Source organism: Papio anubis, chromosome 9, assembly GCF_008728515.1.
Source record: "Papio anubis isolate 15944 chromosome 9, Panubis1.0, whole genome shotgun sequence".
NCBI lineage: Eukaryota > Metazoa > Chordata > Mammalia > Primates > Cercopithecidae > Papio > Papio anubis.
This window is the reverse complement of record NC_044984.1, coordinates 116,272,337-116,294,186: the sequence shown is the minus strand read 5'-3', so window position 1 is coordinate 116,294,186 and position 21,850 is coordinate 116,272,337. Positions and strand designations below refer to the sequence as shown.

Here is a 21,850-nt window from a genome sequence, read left to right as displayed (position 1 = left end):
GGCGACAGAGCAAGACTCCATCTAAAAAAAAAAAGAAAAACTCACGAGACTGTACACTGAAAAAGGTGGATCTTGGTGCAGGTAAATTACACCTTAATAATATTAAAATCAACTGGCAGCTCTGTGTGCTTGTAGTCTTTCTGAAAGACACGTGGCTGGAAAGTGGCTGCCTCAGGAGGAGAGGTGATGAAAATGTACAATTGTGATGGTTTCTGTGACTACACTAAAAACCACTTTAAATGGGTGAACTGTGTAGTATGTGAATTAAATCTCAATAAAACTGTTGTAAAAATAATAAAAATAGGCAGGGCACAGTGGCTCACATCTATAGTCCCAGCACTTTGGGAGGCCAGTTCGAGACCAGCCTGGCCAACGTGGCGAAACCTCATCTCTACTAAAAATACAAAAATTAGCCAGGCATGGTGGAGTGTACCTGTAATCTCAGCTACCCAGGAGGCTGAGGCAGGAGAATCACTTGAACGTGGGAGGCGGAGGTTGCAGTGAGGCAAGATCGCACCACTGCACTCCAGCCTGGGTGACAGAGTGAGACTCCGTCTCAAATAAAAATTAAAAAAATAATAATAATAATAATAAATTTCAGATAGACTAAAGGAAAAACAAAAATGAAACAATAAAAGAATTAAAAGCTTTTTTTTTTTTTTTTGAGATGGAGTCTTGCTCTGTCACCCAGGCTGGAATGCAATGGCGTGATTTCGGCTCACTGCAAGCTCCGCCTCCCAGGTTCAAGGGATTCTCCTTCCTCAGCCTCCCCAGTAGCTGGGACTACAGGCGTGTGCCACCATGCCCGGCTAATTTTTCCTTTTTTTAGTAGAGACGGGGTTTCACCATGTTAGCCAGGATGGTCTCAATCACCTGACCTCATGATCTGCCCACCTCGGCCTCCCAAAGCTCTGGGATTACAGGTGTGAGCCACCGTGCCCGGCCAAGAATTTATTAAAAAAAAAAAAAATTTCTTTAAGCAGACATAAAATGCAAGAGCCATAAGCAAAAAAACTGATAAATTTCACAAAATCATTTTAAGCATCCATACAAGTTACAGATTTGATGACAGTATCAGTGCAGAAATGATGGCCTGACCACTAGCAGGGGCACAGGCAACTGCGAGCCATCTCCTGACCTGACCTGGCCTGGCCTGCACTGATGCGTTACAAGTAGATGAACCACGCAGCTGAGCAGGAGTCAAAAAATCCAGAACTGTTGGGTTAACTGGAGACTTCATTTGGGAACCAAAAACTTTAGTTAATAATTTTCCTGGACTTTGCCACAGTGTCACTCCTGAAAAGTGTGGATCTTTGTTACAAAACAACAACAAAAATTCTAGCCTGGACAACATAGCAAGACCCCACCTCTACAAAATATTAAAAAATTAGCCGCCGGGCGCGGTGGCTCAAGCCTGTAATCCCAGCACTTTGGGAGGCTGAGACGGGCGGATCACAAGGTCAGGAGATCGAGACCATCCTGGCTAACACGGTGAAACCCCGTCTCTACTAAAAAAATACAAAAAACTAGCCGGGCGAGGTGGCGGGCGCCTGTGGTCCCAGCTACTCCGGAGGCTGAGGCAGGAGAATGGCGTAAACCCGGGAGGCGGAGCTTGCAGTGAGCTGAGATCCGGCCACTGCACTCCAGCCTGGGCGACAGAGCCAGACTCAGTCTCAAAAAAAAAAAAAAAAAAAAATTAGCCAGTGACGTAGCTATGATGGCACCACCACACTCCAGCCTGGGTGACAGAACATGACCCTGTCTTTAAAAAAAAGAAAAAAAAAAGAAAAGAAAAGATCTGTAAGAAACCTAGTTAAATGAAAACAGAGGCAGGGTAGAGGAGAGGGGAATTTAGGTTAGGGTAGCCAGGAAAGGCCCCCTGAGAGCATGTCACCAGTGTAAAACAGAAAGAGGATGAAGAGGAAGAGCATTCTAGGCAGAAGGAATGGCAAGTGTAAAGGCCTTGAATGGGGCTGTGCTGGGCAACACCATGAAGGCAGCAGTCCAGGGCCTCAGCAACACTTCCAGCAACTCCAGGACTATAGACCAGAGGCCGTGTGCTATGACCTGAATGTCTGTGGCCCCCTGAAATTCATATGTTGAAATCCTAACCACCAATGTGATGGTATTAGGGGTGGGGCCTCTGCGAGGTGATTAGGTCATGAGAGGTGAAGCCCCAACTGGGATTAGTGCCCTTATATAAGAGCTCCCAGGGTTCCGATGAGGACATAGCAAGAAGGCACCACCTAGGAGCTAGGAAGCAAGCCCTCCCCAGACACAAAATTGGCTGGTGCCTTGATCTTGGACTTCCCTGCCTCCAGAGCTGTGAAAAATGAACTTCTGTAGTTTGTAAACCACCCAGCCTATGTCATGCTGTTAGAGAAGCCCAAACAGACCAAGACACCAGGTAGCCCCACTCACCCCCTCACTGTGCTGCACCACACTGCCAATGTTATGAAGTGACTGGAAATTCTGGGTGTTCACAGAGCCGAACTCCACAATCTCATCATCCACTTGCAGACCCTGGAAAGGGAAGGAAAAATGGAAAATCAGGCTAGAGGTTCAGTGTGCTCCTGGTGTTCTCTAACCTTCAATACCCAATTTAACGTCAAGGTCACGAGTTTGTTTTCTACAGGGTAGGCTCAGAACAAAGAGGTCAGGGATGTAGACACCTCATGCAGGAAGGGGCAGTGGCTAATGGGGCCACTTCCTCCTTGGGTTCCTTTGAGGGCAGCTCTAGTAAAGATGACCAGGTCTGCCCAATGTCTGAGAGCTGGCAATTACCAGACACTGTGAAGGCCTTCAGGAGCATGGGAAAGGCCAAATGCTGCTCTCTGGGGTCCTAACCCAGGTTCAAGGGTAAGAGAAGGCAAGCCATGCTGGGCCCATTTTATTCAGTGGTCAACATTTAGACAAGACATTTGCCCTAGAAGCCCTCAGACAAGCAGCCACAGGCACAGGGTGGACCCAAGACTAGAGTGACACTCTTGTTTTAGGTCCTAAGAACACAGACGACTACTCATTCACCCCTTTAACAAATATTTGTTGTGGGCCAACTGGCACTGGGGTAGATACTGTAGATGGGGTAGTGAACGAGATGGAGCTTCTGTGCAACTTACAGACTTGTGATCATTAAAGAAGACTGGTAGGACCAGGGTTTAGGACCCCATTCCACCTGTCAGGAACTATGTATCCTGACACAAGTTACTTCAGGTCTGTGAGGCTTTTTCTCGAAGATGAAATGAGTAAAGATTAGGACCTACCCCAGAAGTGGCTGTGGAATTATATTTAACTACATCTCCACAAAAAAAAATGTATAAGAATGTTCACAGCTGGCTGGGCGTGGTGGCTCACGCCTGTAATCCCAGCACTTTGGGAGGCCGAGGCGGGTGGATCACGAGGTCAGGAGATCGAGACCATCCTGGCTAACACGGTGAAACTCCGCCTCTACTAAAAATACAAAAAGTTAGCCAGGCGTGGTGGCGGGCGCCTGTAGTCCCAGCTACTTGGGAGGCTGAGGCAGGAGAATGGCGTGAACCTGGGAGGTGGAGCTTGCAGTGAGCCGAGATCGTGCGACTGCACTCCAGTCTGGGAGACACAGCGAGACTCCGTGTCAAAAAAAAAAAAAAAAAGAATGTTCACAGCAACACTCTTCATAATAGCAAAAAGTGGTAACAATCCAAATGCCCATTAACTGACAAATGGATAAATAAAATATGATATATCCAGGTAGTGGACTATTATTTGGCCGTAAAAAGGAATGAAGGGCCAGGCATGGCAGCTCATGCCTGTAATTCCAGCACTTTGGGAGGCCGAGGCAGGAGGATCGCTTGAAGCTGGGAGTTCAAGACCAGCCTGGGCAACATAGTGAGAACCCATCTCTAAAAAAAAAAATGGAAATAAAAAATTAACCAGGCATGGTGGCGTGTGCCTACAGTCCTAGCTGCTTGGGAGGCAGAGGTAGGAGGATCACTTGACTCTGTGAGTTTGAGGCTGCAGTGAGCTATGATGGCACCATGGCACTCAAGTCTGGGTGACAGAGTAAGACCCTGTCTGTAAACAAATGAAGCACTGATCCATGCTACAATATAGATGACTTGAAAATATGCTAAGTGAAAGAAGCCAGTCATAAAAGGTCACATATTATATGATTCCACTTAGAGGAAATGCCCAGAATAGACAAATCCATAGAGACAGAAAGTAGATAACTGCGTGCAGGGAGCTGGGGGATTGGGAAGTGATGGCAAATCACTACAGAGTTTCTTTACAGGAACAATGTTCTGAAATTGATTATGGCTGGGCATGGTGGCTCATGCCTATAATCCCAGCATTTTGGGAGGCCACGGTGGTAGAATCACTTGAGCCCACAAGGTGGAGACCAACCTACGTAACATAGTGAAACCCCTTTTTTTTTTTTTTTTTTTGAGACGGAGTCTCGCTCTGTCGCCCAGGCTGGAGTGCAGTGGCCGGATCTCAGCTCACTGCAAGCTCCGCCTCCCGGGTTCACGCCATTCTCCGGCCTCAGCCTCCCGAGTAGCTGGGACTACAGGCGCCCGCCACCTCGCCCGGCTAGTTTTTTGTATTTCTTAATAGAGACGGGGTTTCACCCTGTTAGCCAGGATGGTCTCGATCTCCTGACCTCGTGATCCACCCGTCTCGGCCTCCCAAAGTGCTGGGATTACAGGCTTGAGCCACCGCGCCCGGCCTCCCTTTTTTTTTTTTTAAGACAGAGTCTCACTCTCTCACCAGGCTGGAGTGTAGTGACACGATCTCCACTCACTGCAACCTCCACCTCCTGGGTTCATGAGATTCTCCTGCCTCAGCCTCCTGAGTAGCTGGGATTACAGGCACATGCCACCACACCCGGCTAACATTTGTATTTTTAGTAGAGATGGGGTTTCGCCATGTTGGCCAGGCTGGTCTTGAACTCCTGACGTCAGATGATCACCCACCTAAGCCTCCCAAAGTGCTGGGATTACAGGCGTGAGCCACCGCACCTGGCTGAAAATTTTTTAAATAGAAATAAAATTGATTGTGGTGATGCATAGCTCTGTGATATACCAAAAAACACTAAACACTTTAAATGGGTAATTTTTTTTTTTTTTGAGACAGAGTCTCACTCTGTTGCGCAGGCTGGAGTGCAGTGGCATGATTTTCATATTTTTAGTAGAGGCGGGGTTTCACCATGTTGGCCAGGTTGGTCTCGAACTCCTGACCTCAAGTGATCCACCGGCCTTGGCCTCCCAATGTGCTGGGATTACAGGCGTGAGCCTGTAATTTTTTTTAAGACAAGGTCTCACTCTGTCACCCAGGCTGGAGTGCAGTGGCACAGTTACAACTCACTGCAACCTCGACTTCCTGAGCCCAAGTGATCCTCCCACCTCAGCTTTCCAAGTAGCCTCAGCCTTCTCAAGTGTTGGGATTACAGGCATGAACCACTGTGCCCAGCCTAAGGTTTTTTTTAACACACCACATAACATGCCTAACTCATTTGGCAGGATGCCATTCTCATTTTCATCATTCAGTGCCCAGCTAAAATAAGCCCCAAGAAGAGATCCTCTCCCTCTCTTGGGACATTTATCATCTTCTGTCACTGGGAACAGGTCACTCCCCAACCAATGTAGTGGGCAGCCGGGGCTGACCCCTCTTCTAAAACTCTGCCCCCAGCACAGGGCTGGATACACAGCAGGCCTCACTCAGTGTTTATTAAATGAGTAACTGAACTCAGCACCGCAGCATGGAGACAACTAGTCTGAACTCAGCACCGCAGCATGGAGACAACTGGTCTGTCTTTCCACACCCCTGAAGGCTACCTGACCCACAGTGTCCCCTGGGCATGGACTTGAGTGGCCAACCCCTGGATTACCGCAATGCTGGCTGGGGAGCCAGGGCTGATGCTGTTCACTTTGGCGAAGGCCTGTGGAGGGCCCTGGCTCTCACTCTGGTCCAGTTTGCGGTTCATGGCCTCTTTGTGGGCCTCAGCCATGTCCCGGGCCTGCTTCTCCTTGTCACGAGCATGCAGCTGGTGCAGAGCCTCCTCCACCTGCTTCATCACCGCCTTGTGATCATTCTGCAGGCCTGGGATGAGAACCACACATCAAGGGCCAAGGAAGACAGCGGAGGACACAAGACTCCTACGTTCATTCACTGAAGAGTTAACAAGCGCTTACTACATGCCAGACATGGAGCTAGAGGCGAAGAGGAGTCTCTGACCAAGACAGAGGACATTCTCTCATGGAGTATTCAGTCCTGCAAGGAGCAGCTCCAGAATAAGTAATTACAGTAACATCTGATGACTGCAGGGAGGCCTGGCCAGCAGGAAAGTCTGCCCTTCCTACTCTAGGAGATGAGGGAAGACTTCCTGAAGGCAGTGCTGTCTCGGGTGAGCCCTGAGAGGTAAGCAGAAGGAAGGTAACGTCCAGCTGAATCCACAGGCATGAACTCAAAGGCATATGAGGGGCTGGCACTGTGGTCATGTGAATGAATGACTCAGGCTGGGGGTAATCAAGATTTCACTTTTCTCTGAAATCCTCTAGAAGGAAAAATGCTGCATAAGCCGGGCACAGTGGCTCACGCCTGTAATCTCAGCACTTTGGGAGGCCAAGGCAAGAGGATCACGAGGTTAAGAGATTGAGATCACCTAGCCAACATGGTGAAACCCCGTCTCTACTAAAAAATACAAAAATGAGCTGGGCGTGGTGGCATGTGCCTGTAATCCCAGCTACTTGGGAGGCTGAAGCAGGAGAACTGCTTGAACCCGGGAGGCAGAGGTTGCAACGAGCCGAGATAGTGCCACTGCCCTCCAGCCTGGCAACAAAGCGAGACTTAGTCTCAAAAAAAAAAAACAATGCTGCGTAAGCCTGGTAATCCTGGAGACACTCAGTCCAGGAGAGGGAGTCCACAGGGAGGTGGCCAAAGGGCACCCCTGCTACAGGGCTCTTGCCAATTGGTGGGGTTTGGGAGGAAGAGCCCATGCCATGAAATCTTTGATTTTTCCAGAAAAGCTGAAAATGGGGATGTCTGAAGTGAAATTCTCTGATTTTTCAGTACAGACAGCTAATTCAAAATGTTGTGAACCACCATGGCAATCTGCAGGCCACGCCAGCACAGCAGCTGGTATTTTGATACCCTGTGCCTGTCAGTGGGCTTGCCATACTACCTGACCTGCCTCCTCTGCCACTGTCACTTTAGAGCAAAGTGAGACCCTCAGTCGTTAAGGGATTCAAGTTCTCAACCCACAGGAGCAGATATGGGAAAAGAACCCAGATCTGAACAAGTGGAGACATGTGCCTGGGAGGCAGACTTACATAACACATGGTCACTTTCACTAGAAAAGCCCCCCCCGATGAGAGGTCCACAGCATCCCTAGAATCTGCAATGCCTGGCACACAGGAAGTGCTCAATACACAGCTACTAGGGAATGGAGCGAATGACTATTTACAACATATTACAATTCTAATCAAAATGTTACTGAAAGGGTTTTTTTCAGTACAAAATGTTTCTGCAGTATATTTCAAAACACAAATTTGCAATTACAAACATACCATATTAATATAAGCTGTTGGCCAGGTGCGGTGGCTCACGCCTATAATCCCAGCATTTTGTGAGGCTGAGGCAGGCAGATCACCTGAGGTCAGGAGTTCAAGACCAGTCTGGCCAACATGGTGAAACCCTGTCTCTACTAAAATATAAAAATTAGCAGGGCTTGATGGTGGATGCTTGTAATCCCAGCTACTTAGGAGGCTGAGACGGGAAAATCATTTGAACCCAGGAGACGGTGGGTGCATTGAGTGAGCCGAGATCGTGCCACTGCACTCCAGCCTAGGCGGCTAAGTGAGATTCCATCTCAAAAAAAAAAAGAAAAATTAATCAGGTGTGGTGGTAGGCGCCTGAAATCCCAGCTACTCGGGAGGCTGAGGCCAGAGAATCACTTGAACCTGGGAGGTGGAGGTTGCAGTGAGCTGAGATCACACCACTGCACTCCAGCCTGGCAAAGAGGAAGACTCTGTCTCAAAATATATATAGACACACACACACGGATATGTATATTTTGCATATATACATATGTGTGTATATACATAAACATATACACACATATGTGTATATATACACACACATACATATGTGTGTATAAAATATATATGTATATATATTTATATAAGTATGTATAACACATGTATGTTATGTATTATATGTATGTATAACATATGTTAACATATGTGTATATTATATATACACATACATATATACATATATTACATATACACATATGTATAATATATACATATATACACATGTATGTTTTACATTTATACACATATATGTATTTTATATATACACACACATATATTTTATATATACATACATATATGTATATATATTATATATATGTATATATGCTGTTAACAACACAGGAGACTACATACAGAAGCCAAAGGACCTCTGCATTATTTTCCAATTTTTTTTTTTTGAGCAGAGTTTCGCTCTTGTTGCCCAGGCTGGAGTGCAATGGCACAATCTCAGCTCACTGCAACCTCCACCTCCTGGATTCAAGCGATTCTCCTGCCTCAGCCTCCCGAGTAGCTGGGATTACAGGTTCGCACCACCATGCCCGGCTAATTTTGTATTTTCAGTAGAGATGGTGTTTTTCCATGTTGGCCAGGCTAGTCTCGAACTCCCAACCTCAGGTGATCCGCCCACCTCGGCCTCCCAAAGTGCTGGGATTACAGGCATGAGCCACCGCGCCAGGCCATTATTTTCCAATTTGTATGTAAATCTATAACTGTTCTTTAAAAAAGTTATTTTGTACAATAAAATAAACTTGTGAGAATATTCTTTTTTTTTTTTTTTTTGAGACAGAGTTTTGTTTGCTGTGTCGCCCAGGGTGGAGTGCAATGGCGCTATCTCAGCTCATTGCAACCTCCGCCTACTGGGTTCAAGCGATTCTCCTGTCTCAGCCTCCCGAGTAGCTGGAATTACAGGCATGTGCCACCACATCCAGCTAATTTTTGTATTTTTAGTAGAGACAGGATTTCACCATGTTGGTCAGGCTAGTCTCAAACTCCTGACCTCAGGTGATCTGCCCGCCTTGGCCTCCCAAAGTGCTGGGATTACAGGCATGAGCCACCACACCCAGCCAAGAACAGATTTTTCAAAAAAAGACCAATAAGGAATTGCTCAGATTTTTTTTTTTTTTTTTGAGCTGGTCTCTTGCTCTGTCACCCGGGAGGTGGAGGTTGCAGTGAGCCAAGATCGTGCCACTGCACTTCAACCTGGGTGACAGAGTGAGACGCTGTCTCAAAAAATAAATAAATAAATAACGTGATGCAGATGGAATCAAGATTCAAATAGATTAAAGAGGAGTTAGTAACTGAAAAATGTGGAGGATAAATGCTAATAGGACTCTGTGGTGGAGACGGTTGTCTACCTATGGCTGAGTGGATAACGGCCTCCAACACATCCACATCCTAGCCCCTAGAACCTGGGAATATGCCACCCTACATGGCAAAAGGGGCTCTGAAGATGTGATCAAGGACCTTAAGATGAGGACATGATCCTGGATTATCCAGGTAGGCCTGGTGTCATCACAGAGGTCTTTATAGGTGCAAGAGGGAGGCAGGAGAGTGAGAGACAGAGATGTGATGACAGAATCAGAGTGAGAGAAATGCAATTGCCAGCTTTGTAGATGGACAAAGCCATGAGCCAAGGACAGTGGGCAGCCTGTGGAAACCAGAAAAGACCAGGAAACAGGTTCTCCCCTAGATCCTCCAGAAGGAGCCAGTCCTGCCAACACCTTGATTTTAGTCAGTGAGACCCATCTGGATTTCTTATCTCCAGTTACTAAGTCTGTGGTCATTTGTTATGGCAGAAACAGAAAACAAATATACTATCCAATCTGTACTCTCTCCTAGCTCTTTAATTAAAAACAAATCATGCCTGTAATCCAAGCACCTTGGAAGGCTGAAGCAGGAGGACCACTTGAGTCCAGGAGTTCAAGACTCACCTGGGCCACTTAGCATGACTTGTCTCTACTAAAAAAAAATTAGCCGGGCACAGTGACACACGCCTATAGTCCCAGCTACATGGGAGGCTGAGACAGGAGGATCACTTGGAGCCTGGGGAGTTGAGACTGTAGTGAGTCATGTTAGCGCCACTGCACTCCAGCGTGGAAGACAGAGCAAGACCCTGGCTCAAAAAAAAAAGGAAGAGAAAATGAAACCAGAAATATAGAAGCTTAGAGTCTAGCCCATTCCCTTAGTTCTCAGTCCTTGGAGGGGGATAAGATAATCCCATCAAGGCAGAAGAGAAGGCAGTGGATAACACAGATCCTTGGTTTTATTTGTATGCCTTTAACACTTCCCACCACAAGGCGGGGAAAGTCCTCTAAGAGGGCCACTCACATATGATGTTGTGCCGGGCGGTGCGGACTTGGTACAGGTCCACGTCTGACCGGGGGTAGCCCTCACAGTCCACCAGCGGCTCGTTCATCCCAATGCCTTTTTGCTGGAGGAAAGAAATGTGGTTAAAAGGTGCTCATGGGTGTAATGTCCCCAGGATGTCTTTCCCAAGACCCTTCTCCTCTGAAGTCATAATAAAGGTGACAGTATCAGTGTCACATACCGATCACTTAGACCAGGGGCTCTATTCATGTCCTCACAACTACCCTGGGGTGGGCACCGTGTCCTTCATTTTTTGTTTTTATTTTTTTATTATTTTTTATTTTTATTTTGTATTTTTTTTTTGAGACGGAGTCTCGCTCTGTCGCCCAGGCTAGAGTGCAGTGGCCGGATCTCGGCTCACTGCAAGCTCCGCCTCCCAGGTTTATGCCATTCTCCTGCCTCAGCCTCCTGAGTAGCTGGGACTACAGGCGCCCGCCACCTCGCCCGGCTAGTTTTTTGCATTTTTTAGTAGAGACGGGGTTTCATCGTGTTAGCCAGGATGGTCTCGATCTCCTGACCTCGTGATCCGCCCGTCTCGGCCTCCCAAAGTGCTGGGATTACAGGCTTGAGCCACCAGGCCTGGCCTCGTTTTTTATTTTTAATGCAAGTAATGCATGATTGCATTCTTTTTTGAAGTTAACACAGTGCCGATAAAACCAAAGACTCCTTTGAGCATCATCCCCAAGGCCAGCTTCTTCCTCCCCTCCTTCAGACCCTCCTTCCCACAGGTGGCTGACACCTGGCTGCTGGCCCTGGAAGCTAGAGGGGAGTGAGAAGTCCAAACAGCATCCAGCTGTGGCAGGGCTTTGAGTCTTCTGAAAATAAAAAGATCTAAAAGGCCTTTCCAAGAAGGAAACAGTGATAGCACCAGCTGCCTCCAGGGAGAGGAACTGGGTGGCTGGGTGACAGGGCAGGGAGAGAGAAGCTCCACTTTACATCCCTCTGTAGGTTTTGAATTTTGCCTTTGGGAATGTATTCTCTATTCAAAACAACCCTTTCTTTTCTTTCTTTTTTTTTCTTTTTTAACATTTTAAAGATATGAGTTGGAGGAGAGTACACAAAAGCAGTGAAACCAGTCGCATGGCTCAGGGGAGGGGCTCTGCAGTTGGTTAGACTTTAATTTGAATCTCAATTCTGCCGCGTACAAGCTGGACATCCTTAGCTGAGACCTCCTCCTCTCTAAGCCTCAGCTTCCTCAATTATAAAATGGGAGTAAGAGCACTCGCCTCCCTCTCTACTTGCTGCAAGACCTAATGAGCTGACCCACAGAGTACTCAGCACAGTGCCACATGCATACACAACACAGTGGGTTCAAGAGTGGCCCCCAAAAACAGATAACCACATGCTAACCCCTAGAACCTGTAAATATGACTTTATTTGAAAAAGAGTCTTTGTAGATGTAATTATGTTAAGGATCTCGAGATAAGCTCATCTGGTGGCTGGTGTCCTCAAAAAAGAAAGGCAGAGGTAGGTGTGGGACAGAGAAACAGGAGGAAGGCCATGTGAAGATGCAGGCAGAGCTGTAAGCCAAGGACCACCGGCAGCCACCAGAGGCTGGGAGAAAGGCCTGGAAGCTTCTCTCTCAGAGCCTGTAGGAGCCAACCCTGCTGACATCTTGATTTCAGACTTCTGGCCTCCAGAGCTGGCACAGAGTAAATTCCTGTTTTAAGTCACTGACTCTGTGGTGTTATGGTGGCCCCAGAAAACGATTATGCACAGTCATAGTCATAAACAGTGGCTGTAAGGATTAGTTAGTCCAGGGACAAGTTGCCAGTGTACGCAGGCACTGAGAAGAGCCTTGCTCCCTTTCTCTCTGGAAGCCTCCGGGTTACACCCAAACCTAGTGTCCACTGTGCAAGGAGATAGTTCTCCATACTCCCCTAACACAGGATTCACCATGACACTGCAGAAATGCCCCAGGGGCTAAAAACCTGTATCTGCTCCTGCCTTCCCACAGTGATTAAGAGTTAACCAGCCTTTGAGAATCAATATCACATTGGATAATGCTTCTCAAAGGGTGGGATCCATAACACTGGCAGCTCACACACAGGGCATTAAATAACCCTGAATCAAAAATACATATTCCTTTCCCAATTCTCTTCAATCCTTCAATTGTCAAGGCAAAAGTGTCCATTTGGTGCTGGTCTTTGCAACACCCCAGTTACTTGCTATCTCTAGGACCCTCCATTTTTATAAGTTTTATTGAGATATAATTCAGATACCATATAACTGACTCATGTAAAGTATAAAAGTTAATGGCTTTTGTGTTTGTTTGTTTGTTTTGAGACAAGATTTCTTTCTGTTGACCAGGCTGGGGTACAGTGGTGTGTTCATAGCTCACTGCAACCTTGAACTCCTGAGTTCAAGCAATCCGCCTCAGCCTCCTAAGTAGCTGGGACCACAGGTACATGTCACCACACCTGGCTAATTTTTAATTTTTTGTTTTAAGACAGAGCCTTGTTCTGTCACCCAGGTTGGAGTGCAGTGGCACGATCTCGACTCACTGCAAGCTCTGTCTCCCGGATTCATGCCATTCTCCTGCCTCAGTCTCCCGGGAGTAGCTGGGACTATAGGCACCCGCCACCACGCCCGGCTAATTTTTTTGTATTTTTAGTAGAGACGGGGTTTCACCATGTTAGCCAGGATGGTCTCGATCTCCTGACCTCATGATCCGCCCGCCTCGGCCTCCCAAAGTGCTGGGATTACAGGCGTGAGCCACCGCACCAAGCCTTTAATTTTTAATTTTTTGTAAAGATAGGTTCTCACTGTGTTGCCCAGGCTAGTCTCAAACCCCTGGCCTCAAGTGATCCTCCTGCCTCAGACTCCCAAAGTCCTGGGATTATAGGCATGAGCCACCACACCTGGCCACTGACCATTTTTATTGATCATATTTTCTTTGGAGAAATGTTTATTCAGATCCTTTCCCTGTCTTCTAATTGGTTCTCTTTTTATTACTGAGTTATAAGAGCTCTTACTATAGCCTAGATACTATCCTTTTATCAGAGAAATGATATGCAAATATTTTCTCCTATTCTGGAGCTTATCTTTTCACTTTCTTTATTAAGTCCTTTGAAACACAGTTTTAAATGTTGAAATCCAACTTATCATTTTTTCTTTTGTAGCTTGTGTTTTTGGTGCCATATCTAAAAAGGCTTTGCCCAATCCAAGGTCATGAAGATTTACTCCTATGTTTTATTATACGAGATTTATAGTTTACAGTTTTGGCTGCCCACTTTTTTTTTTTTTTTTCTGAGACGGAGTCTGTCACCCAGGCTGGAGTGTCATGGCGCAATCTTGATTCACTGTAACCTCCACCTCCCAGGTTTAAGCGATTCTCCTGCATCAGCCTCCCGAGTAGCTGGGATTACAGGTGTGTATCACCACGCCTGGCTCATTTTTGTATTTTAGTAGAGATGGGGTTTCACCACATTGGCCAGGCTGGTCTCGAACGCCTGACCTCAAATGACCCGCATGCCTCGGCCTTCCAAAGTGCTGGGATTAAAGTCGTGAGCCACTATGCCTGGCCTTTTTTTTTTTTTTTTTTAAAAAGAGACAGCATCTCACTCTGTCACCCAAAAGGGAATGCAGTGGTGTAATTATAGCTCACTGCAGCCTCAACATCCAGGGCTCAAGCAATCCTCCTGCCTCAGCCTCCCAAGTAGCTGGGACTACAGGCATGCACCACCATGCCCAACTAATTTAAAAACATTTTTTTTTTTGTAGAGGCACAGTCTCGCTATGCTACCAAGGCTGGTATTGAACTTCTGGCCTCAAGTGATCCTCCCACCTTGGCCACTCAAATAATGAGCCACTGTACCCAAACCCTTTTCTTTTTTTGAGACAGAGTCTTGCTCTGTCGCCCAGGCTGCAGTGCAGTGGCAGGATCTTGGCTCACTGCAACCTCCACCTCCCGGGTTCGAGTGATTCTCCTGCCTCAGCCTCCCAAGTAGCTGGGACTACAGGCATGCGCCATCACGCCTGGCTAATTTTTGTTATTTTTAGTAGAGTCGGGATTTCACCATGTTGGCCAGGCTGGTCTCAAACTCCTGACCTCAGGTGATCCGCCCGCCTCAGTCTCCCAAAGTGCTGGGATTACGGGCGTGAGCCACCACGCCCGGCCCAAACCCACTTTTTAAAAACAAACAGAGCAGGGTTTCAGGCTGAAAGCCTTCAGCAAGCAACAGCAGCCACCCAGAAGCAACGAACGTGCCATATCAACCTGCAAAGCATCTGACCTTATATTTAAGAGAAAAGATTCTCATTTTCCATATGTAGCCGAGTTTTGAAATTTTCTTTCAAAATACATTTATGGGCAAGGCACTGTGGCTCATGCCTGTGATTCCAACACTTTGGGAGGCAGAGGCAGGAGGACTGCTTGAGCCCAGGAGTTTGAGACCAGTCTGAGCAACAGAGCAAGACCTCGTAGCTACAAAAAAATATAAAAATTAGCTGGGCATGGTGGCACGTACCTGCAGTCTCAGCTACTTGGGAGGCTGAGGTAGGAGGATTGCTTGAGCCCAGGAGGTTGAGGCTGCAGTGAGCCAAGATGGTGCCACTGAACTCCAGCCTGGGCAACAGAGCGAGACCCTGTCTCAATAATAATAATAATAATACATTTATATAAGATTAAAAGTAGATCTATTTAAATAAAAATATAAAAGGAATAACAGTACAAGTGGTATATGCATATAGTATCCTGCATGTGGTAGAAAATAAACTAAAGTTTGAGAAATTGCTGGTAATTCGCTTGAAAGCACAGGTTCTGAATGGAACAGACCTGAGGTCTGAATGCCACTTTAAGCATACAGTCAGTACCCAGTAAAATGGTTCTCTGGCCCTCCGTATGAAACTTCATCTTATGGCCAGACGCAGTGGCTCACACCTGTAATCACAGCACTTGAGAAGGCCGAGGTGGGCGGATCACCTGAGGTCAGGAGTTCAACACCGCCATGACCAACATGGTGAAACCCTGTCTCTACTTAAAATACAAAATTAGCCTGGCATACCAGCCCGCGCCTGTAATCCCTACCACTCAGGAGGCTGAGGCAGGAGAATCATTTGAACCCGGGAGGCGGAGGCTGCAGTGAGCCGAGATTGAGCCACTGCACTCCAGCCTGGGTGACAAAGCGGGACTCTGTCTCAAACCAAAAAAAAAAAAAGAAACTTCATTTACATCACCTAAAATGCATTCCATCCCACCCTACTTGGGCGTAATTAATTGAATCTTCCTCTGCGAACTAATTTGTGATTTTATACTAGGTGGCATAAGAAAATCTGCATCAGCTTTTGAGCCAGACCCATCGCTGCCAATTCCAACCTGCATGACCTTAGACAGGCGTTTACCCCACTCTGGGCCTCAGTTTCCTCCTTATGCAATAAGGATGAGCCTTATTTGTCACTCAAAGTCCGGTCCTTAGACCTCTAGCATCAGCACTGCTGGGAGTTGACTACAAATGCAGAATCTGATCCCTTGCCTCAAACAAAATCTTCATTTTAATAAGATCCCCAGGTAATTCACATACACACTGAAGTTTAAGAAGTTATGATGCAATCAGCAAATGCCAGGTGCAGTAGCTCACGCCTGTAATCCCAGCACTTTGAAAGGCCGAAACGGGAGGCTCGCTTGAGGCCAACAGTTCGATACCAACCTGGGCAACAGAGCGAGACTCTGTCTTTACAAAAAATACAAAATTAAGATAAGGCAGTCAGCGAAGCACATGACAGCTGTTCAATCACCAAGTAACACCTGTTTCCCCCTCCCTAAAATGGAGAAAGTAACAGCATCCATCTCAAAGGGTTGTTGCGAGGATTAAATGAACTCAACAATGCACAGCACTTAAACCAGCGCCTAGCACACAGTAGGGCTCCATAAACGCTTGCTGGATATCAATATAGCTAACTGTTAAGTTACTAAGGTTCTTTAACTGCCTTCTTGTGCCGACAGAGGCCGCACTTGCGGTGCCTTGGGCCTCCCAGGGAGAAGATCCATTGCGGAGCGCCCAAGCTGAGGCGGCCCTGGCTTCCCAGTCCTCCAGAGACGGGGGGCCGGGTTAGGCGACCTGTGGCGCCCCGAACCCACACTCACGCTTTCTAGCACGTCATAGTTGGCCTTGATCTGCGCCTCTATCTCCTCCTTGCGCCGCATCAGCTCCTGGACGTCGCTGACAGTCACGGCGCCGGCCTGCGAGGAGCCTCCGCTCTGCCTCGCTTCCTCCTCAGACATAGCGAACCTCGGGCCGCGATTCCACACACCCGGCTCCCGGGCTACGGACGACGCCCCAGTAGACCGTAACTACGGCTCCGCCCATGGGCCAAAACACCACAGCCGTCCGCGAGCGCGACAACAGGCAAGGGGTGGGGCTTGGGGTGGGGCTTGCCGGCGGAGCTGGGTCGCCGGAAGCCGCGCCCTGCCGGAACACGTGCGCCTGTGGTGACCCGGCAGGAGTAGCGTCGGCAGCGATGGATCCCCACGTAGGTGCATACAAACGCTAGGGGATGATCTCGCGTCAGCTGACTCATTTTCTTTCCTCATTCGTGCAACAGACATTTATTGAGCGCCTACTGTATGGATGGATACTGTACACCAGAGAACCGCCGCGTGGCGCTCCAATTCAGTTCTTCACATCCACACAGCCGTGGAGGATTTACAAAATACATTAAGAGTCCTTATCCCTCACTTTACAGATCCGATATGCCTGAGTACAAACCCCGTATCTTGCCACCAAACGGCAATCTGTGTGACCCTAAGTCACTACTTGCTTCTCTCAGCCTCAGTTTCCTCATCTGTAAAATGGAGCAGTAATTGATAGCAGCTCTCATAGAGCTGTCCTGCTAACAAATATTCATGGAATGCTTCCTATAAGCCACATACTGTTGAAGGTGCTGGATGTTCCTGTTAAGGCCTCTATAAATTGTAGTGATAATAATAACGGTAACAGTGTTTATTTATTGATACTTATAATGTGCCAGACGGTGTTCTAAGTGCCTGACATATATTAATTCAACAACATCATGAAGCTAGATTATTACCTCCCAGTTTGACAGCTGAGAAAACCGTCTCAATAACCGATTTACCCAACTAGCAAAATGTGAGGCCAAAATTCCAACCCAGCTTAACTAAATGATCAACTTTGATATCTGACCATGTGCCTCTAATATTCTGTCTGGAAAAGGGCTTAACGGTCATCTGTGTAGTATTCAAACATGTTTGCCCTGAATTTAATCATTGGAAAACAGACATATCCAAAAGAAGGGACATACTTCAAAACAACTGGCCTGAAAACTTCAAAAAAAGTCAATGTTGTGAAATACACATGGGGAATGAGGGGTGGGGGAAGGGAAAGGAGGCGGATATGCAATTACCTAGATTTAAGAACACTAAAGATATGCATCAACTAAATGTAATGGGCTGGGTATGGTGGCTCATGCCTGTAATCCCAGCACTTTGGGAGGTGGGAGTTCAAGACCAGCCTCACCAACATGGTGAAACCCTGTCTCTACCAAAAATATAAAAAACTAGCCGGGTGTGGTGGCACACAGCTGTAATCCCAGGCATTCAGGAGACTGAGAAGGTCTTGAACCCCTGGCCTCAAGTGACCCAGCCCAGCTCCGCCTTCCAAAGTGCTGGGATTGCAGGAGTGAGCCACCACGCCCCTCAGAAATAAACTAACATTTCTAACATTGTCGAGAGAGAGAGAGATACAGGTGCAGTGGCTCATGCCTTGTAGTCCCATTACTCTGGGAGATCAAAGCAGGAGGATCCCTTAGGTCCAGGAGTTTGAGACCAGCCTGGGCAACATATCAAGACCTCCGTCTCTACAAAAAAAAAAAAAAAAAATTATTCAGGAGATGACCAGGTGTGGTGGTTCACACCTGTAATCCCAGCACTTTGGGAGGCTGAGGTGGGCGGATCACTTGAGGTCAGGAGTTCAAGACCAGCCTGGCCAACATGGTGAAACACTGTCTCTACTAAAAATACAAAAATTACCAAGGCACAGTGCCACACACTTGTAATCCCAGCTACCTGGGAGGCTGACGCAGGATAATTGTTTGAACCTCAGAGGTGGAGGTTGTAGTGAACCAAGATCGTGCCACTGCACTCCAGCCTGGACCATATAGTGAGACTCAGTCTCAAAAAAAAGAAAGAGATAGATATATATTTGTAGACAAGAGATAGATAAGGTAAATATGGCAAAATGTAAATAATTGGTGACTCTGTAAGTTATTTGTAAATGTAAATTATTTACATGTACAAAATGTAAATAATTGGTGAAACATATATAAATGTTCTTTATAATGTTTTTGGAACTTTTCTGTGAGTTTAAAACCACTTCAAAATAAAATTTTAAGGCAACCTTTAGACAGAAAGAAGAAAAAAAGAGAAAAAGTAGAACTGATTACATTAGGCTTCATATAACTGTTTGATATTATCTCTTTTTTTTTTTGTTTTTTGAGACGGGGTTTCGCTCTTGTTGCCTGGGGCTGGAATGCAATGGCGTGATCTTGGGTCACTGCAACCTCCTCTTCCTAGGTTCAAGCAATTCTCCTGCCTCAGCCTCCCGAGTAGCTGGGATTACAGGAGCCTGCCACCACGCCCAGCTAATTTTTGTATTTTTAGTAGAGACGGGGTTTTACCATGTTAGCCAGGCTAGTCTCCAACTCCTGACCTCAGGTGATCCACCCCCCTCAGCCTCCCAAAGTGCTGGAATTACAGGAGTGAGCCACTGCGCCCGGCCAAAATAAACTGACATTTCTAACATTGTCAAAAGAGAAAGAGAGAGATACAGGTGCAGTGGCTTACGCCTGCAGTCCCATATCTCTGGGAGATCAAGGCAGGAGGATCCCTTGAGTCCAGGAGTTTAAGACCAGCCTGGACAATATAGCAAGACTTATGTCTCTACAAAAAATAAATAAATAAATAAAAATAAAATAAAATAAAAATTAATTAGCAGAGGACCAGGCATGATGGTTCACACCTGTAATCCCGGCATTTTGGGAGGCTGAAGTGGGTGGATCACTTGAGGTCAGGAGTTTGAGACCAGCCTGGCCAACATGGTAAAACCCCATCTCCAGTAAAACTACAAAAATTAGCCGGGCACAGCAGCACACACCTGTAATCCCAGCTACTCGGGAGGCTGAGGCTGGAGAATTGCTGGAACCCAGGAGGCAGAGGTTGCAGTGAACCACGATCATGCCACTGCACTCCAGCCTGGGCCACAGAGGGAAACTCCGTTTCAAAAAAAAAAAAAAGAGAGAGGAAGAGAGAAACAATGACTACATGCAATACATGGATCCTTACTTGAATTATTTAATGAGAAACAGCAGCTTTAAAAGACTTATTGGGCCAACTGGTGAAATCTAAATGTGAACTTTATATTAAATTGTAGTATATCGGTGTTAAATTTCCTCAGTCAGATAATGATGTTGCAATTATATGAGAATATCTTTTTATTGGAAGGAGATAAATGCTCAAATATTTAGATGTGTAGTGTCATGATTTCAGCTACGAACTTGCAAGTGGTTCAAAGAAAATGATACAAGGGGAGAAAGAGGCAAAATGTAACAATTAGCAAATCCACATGAAGAGTATATGCATGTTCAAGGAAACTGTTTTGTAGGCAGCTCATGCCTATAATCCTAGCACTTTGGGAGACAGAAGTGGGAGGATCCCCTGATCCTAGGAATTTGAGACCAGCCTGAGCAACATGGCAAGACCCAGTCTCTATCAAAAAAAAAAAAGAAAGAAAAAGAAAAGTTGGTGGTGTAGGGGAACTATCTTGCAGTTCTTCTGAGGTCTGAAATTTTTCCAAATAAAAAGGGTGAGAAGATTCTTACCCATGTGGCCTGAAAAGAGAGCTGTTGTTAGATTACTACATTATGAGCTTGTCAATATTGCTGTCATTATAATAAACCTCTATCTTTTGACTGCCTTCATAGTTCCGAAATCCACCCATCACCTCCACGTCTACTCCTGCCCCGCCACCTCTTTCTCCTGATTGTGGCAGTCTTTGAACTGTCTCAGGTTGTCCACTTTAACTCAGTCTCCAAAGCAGCCAGAATAACCTTCCAAAGGGTGACATTGGCACTCTACTGCTTAATGGCTTCAGTGCCCTTCTCTTGGCCTTTAAGACTCTTCTGATCTCTGCTTGCCTTTGGATCACCTCCCATCCCTGTACCCCACCACACACACACACACACACACACACACACACACACACACACACAAAACTTATGCTCCAGCCATGCTGAACTTCTAGCAGTTTCTGGAACGTTTTTTGCTCAGTCTCTCTTAGCACTGGGTCTTAGCACCTGCTCTTCCCGTCCTGGAACACCATCTCAGGCCAGGCTGACTTGAACCTCTCCTTCAAGATCCAGCTCAAGGCTGGGTGAGGTGGCTCCCACCTGTAATCCCAGAACTTTGGGAGGCCGAGGCGGGTGGATCTCTTGAAGTCAGGAGTTCGAGACCAGCCTGGCCAACATGGTGAAACCCCATCTCTACTAAAATAGATTAGTTGGGCTTGGTGGCTGGTGCCTGTAATCCCAGCTACTCAGGAGGCTGAGGCAGAAGAACCCAGGAGGCGGAGGTTGCAGTGAGCTGAGATTACACCACTGCACTCCAGCCTGGGCAACAGAGCAAGACTCCCTCTCAAAAACAAAAAGAAAAAGATCCCTCTCAAAAACAAAAAGAACGGCCGGGCGCGGTGGCTCAAGCCTGTAATCCCAGCACTTTGGGAGGCCGAGACGGGCGGATCACAAGGTCAGGAGATCGAGACCATCCTGGCTAACACGGTGAAACTCTGTCTCTACTAAAACATACAAAAAACTAGCCAGGCAAGGTGGCGGGCGCCTGTAGTTCCAGCTACTCGGGAGGCTGAGGCAGGAGAATGGCATAAACCCAGGAGGCGGAGCTTGCAGTGAGCTCAGATCACGCCACTGCACTCCAGAGGGAGACTCCGTCTCAAAAAATAAATAAATAAATAAATAAACAAATAAACTGGATATGGTGGTGGCACGGCTATAATCCCAGCTACTTGGGAGGCTGAGGTATGAGAATTGCTTGAACCTGGGAGGCAGAGGTTACAGTGAGCCAAGATCAGACCACTGCACTCCAGCCTGGGCAACAGGACAAGACTCTGTCTCAAAAAAAAAAAAAAAGAAAAAAAAAAAAAGAATTTTAAATTAGTTGCTGAATCAGTTGTCCAGGGGCCCATCACAGAACAGCTGGTCCACTCAGAAGGATGTTTGAGGGGCGTTTACTAAAGGGGCTACTTACAAAGTCATGGGAGTAGATAAGGATAATGAAGCCACCTGGGACTGGCGAGCGTGGGGTCTCTTACCCCACCCCTTAAGCCTAAAGGGGCAAGAGAAGGGAGGGTTTGGAAACCTAGAGAGCGCTGTAGCCACCCAACAGG

General features: G+C 46.9%; 1 protein-coding gene across 1 annotated transcript in view; it reads right to left on the bottom strand.

Moving 5' to 3' along the window:
* Positions 1-16,781, bottom strand: part of PSMD9 (proteasome 26S subunit, non-ATPase 9) — a 29,085-nt gene extending 12,304 nt beyond the window's left edge. Inside the window, exons 1-4 of the mRNA XM_003907296.3 lie at positions 16,525-16,781; positions 10,401-10,503; positions 5,867-6,078; positions 2,422-2,523 (exon numbers count right to left, since the gene is read on the bottom strand). Coding sequence (XP_003907345.1) covers positions 2,422-2,523; positions 5,867-6,078; positions 10,401-10,503; positions 16,525-16,662 — 555 coding nt within the window. The 5' untranslated portion in view covers positions 16,663-16,781. The remainder of the gene's footprint in view (positions 1-2,421; positions 2,524-5,866; positions 6,079-10,400; positions 10,504-16,524) is intronic.
* Between the last annotated feature and the right edge of the window lie 5,069 nt (positions 16,782-21,850).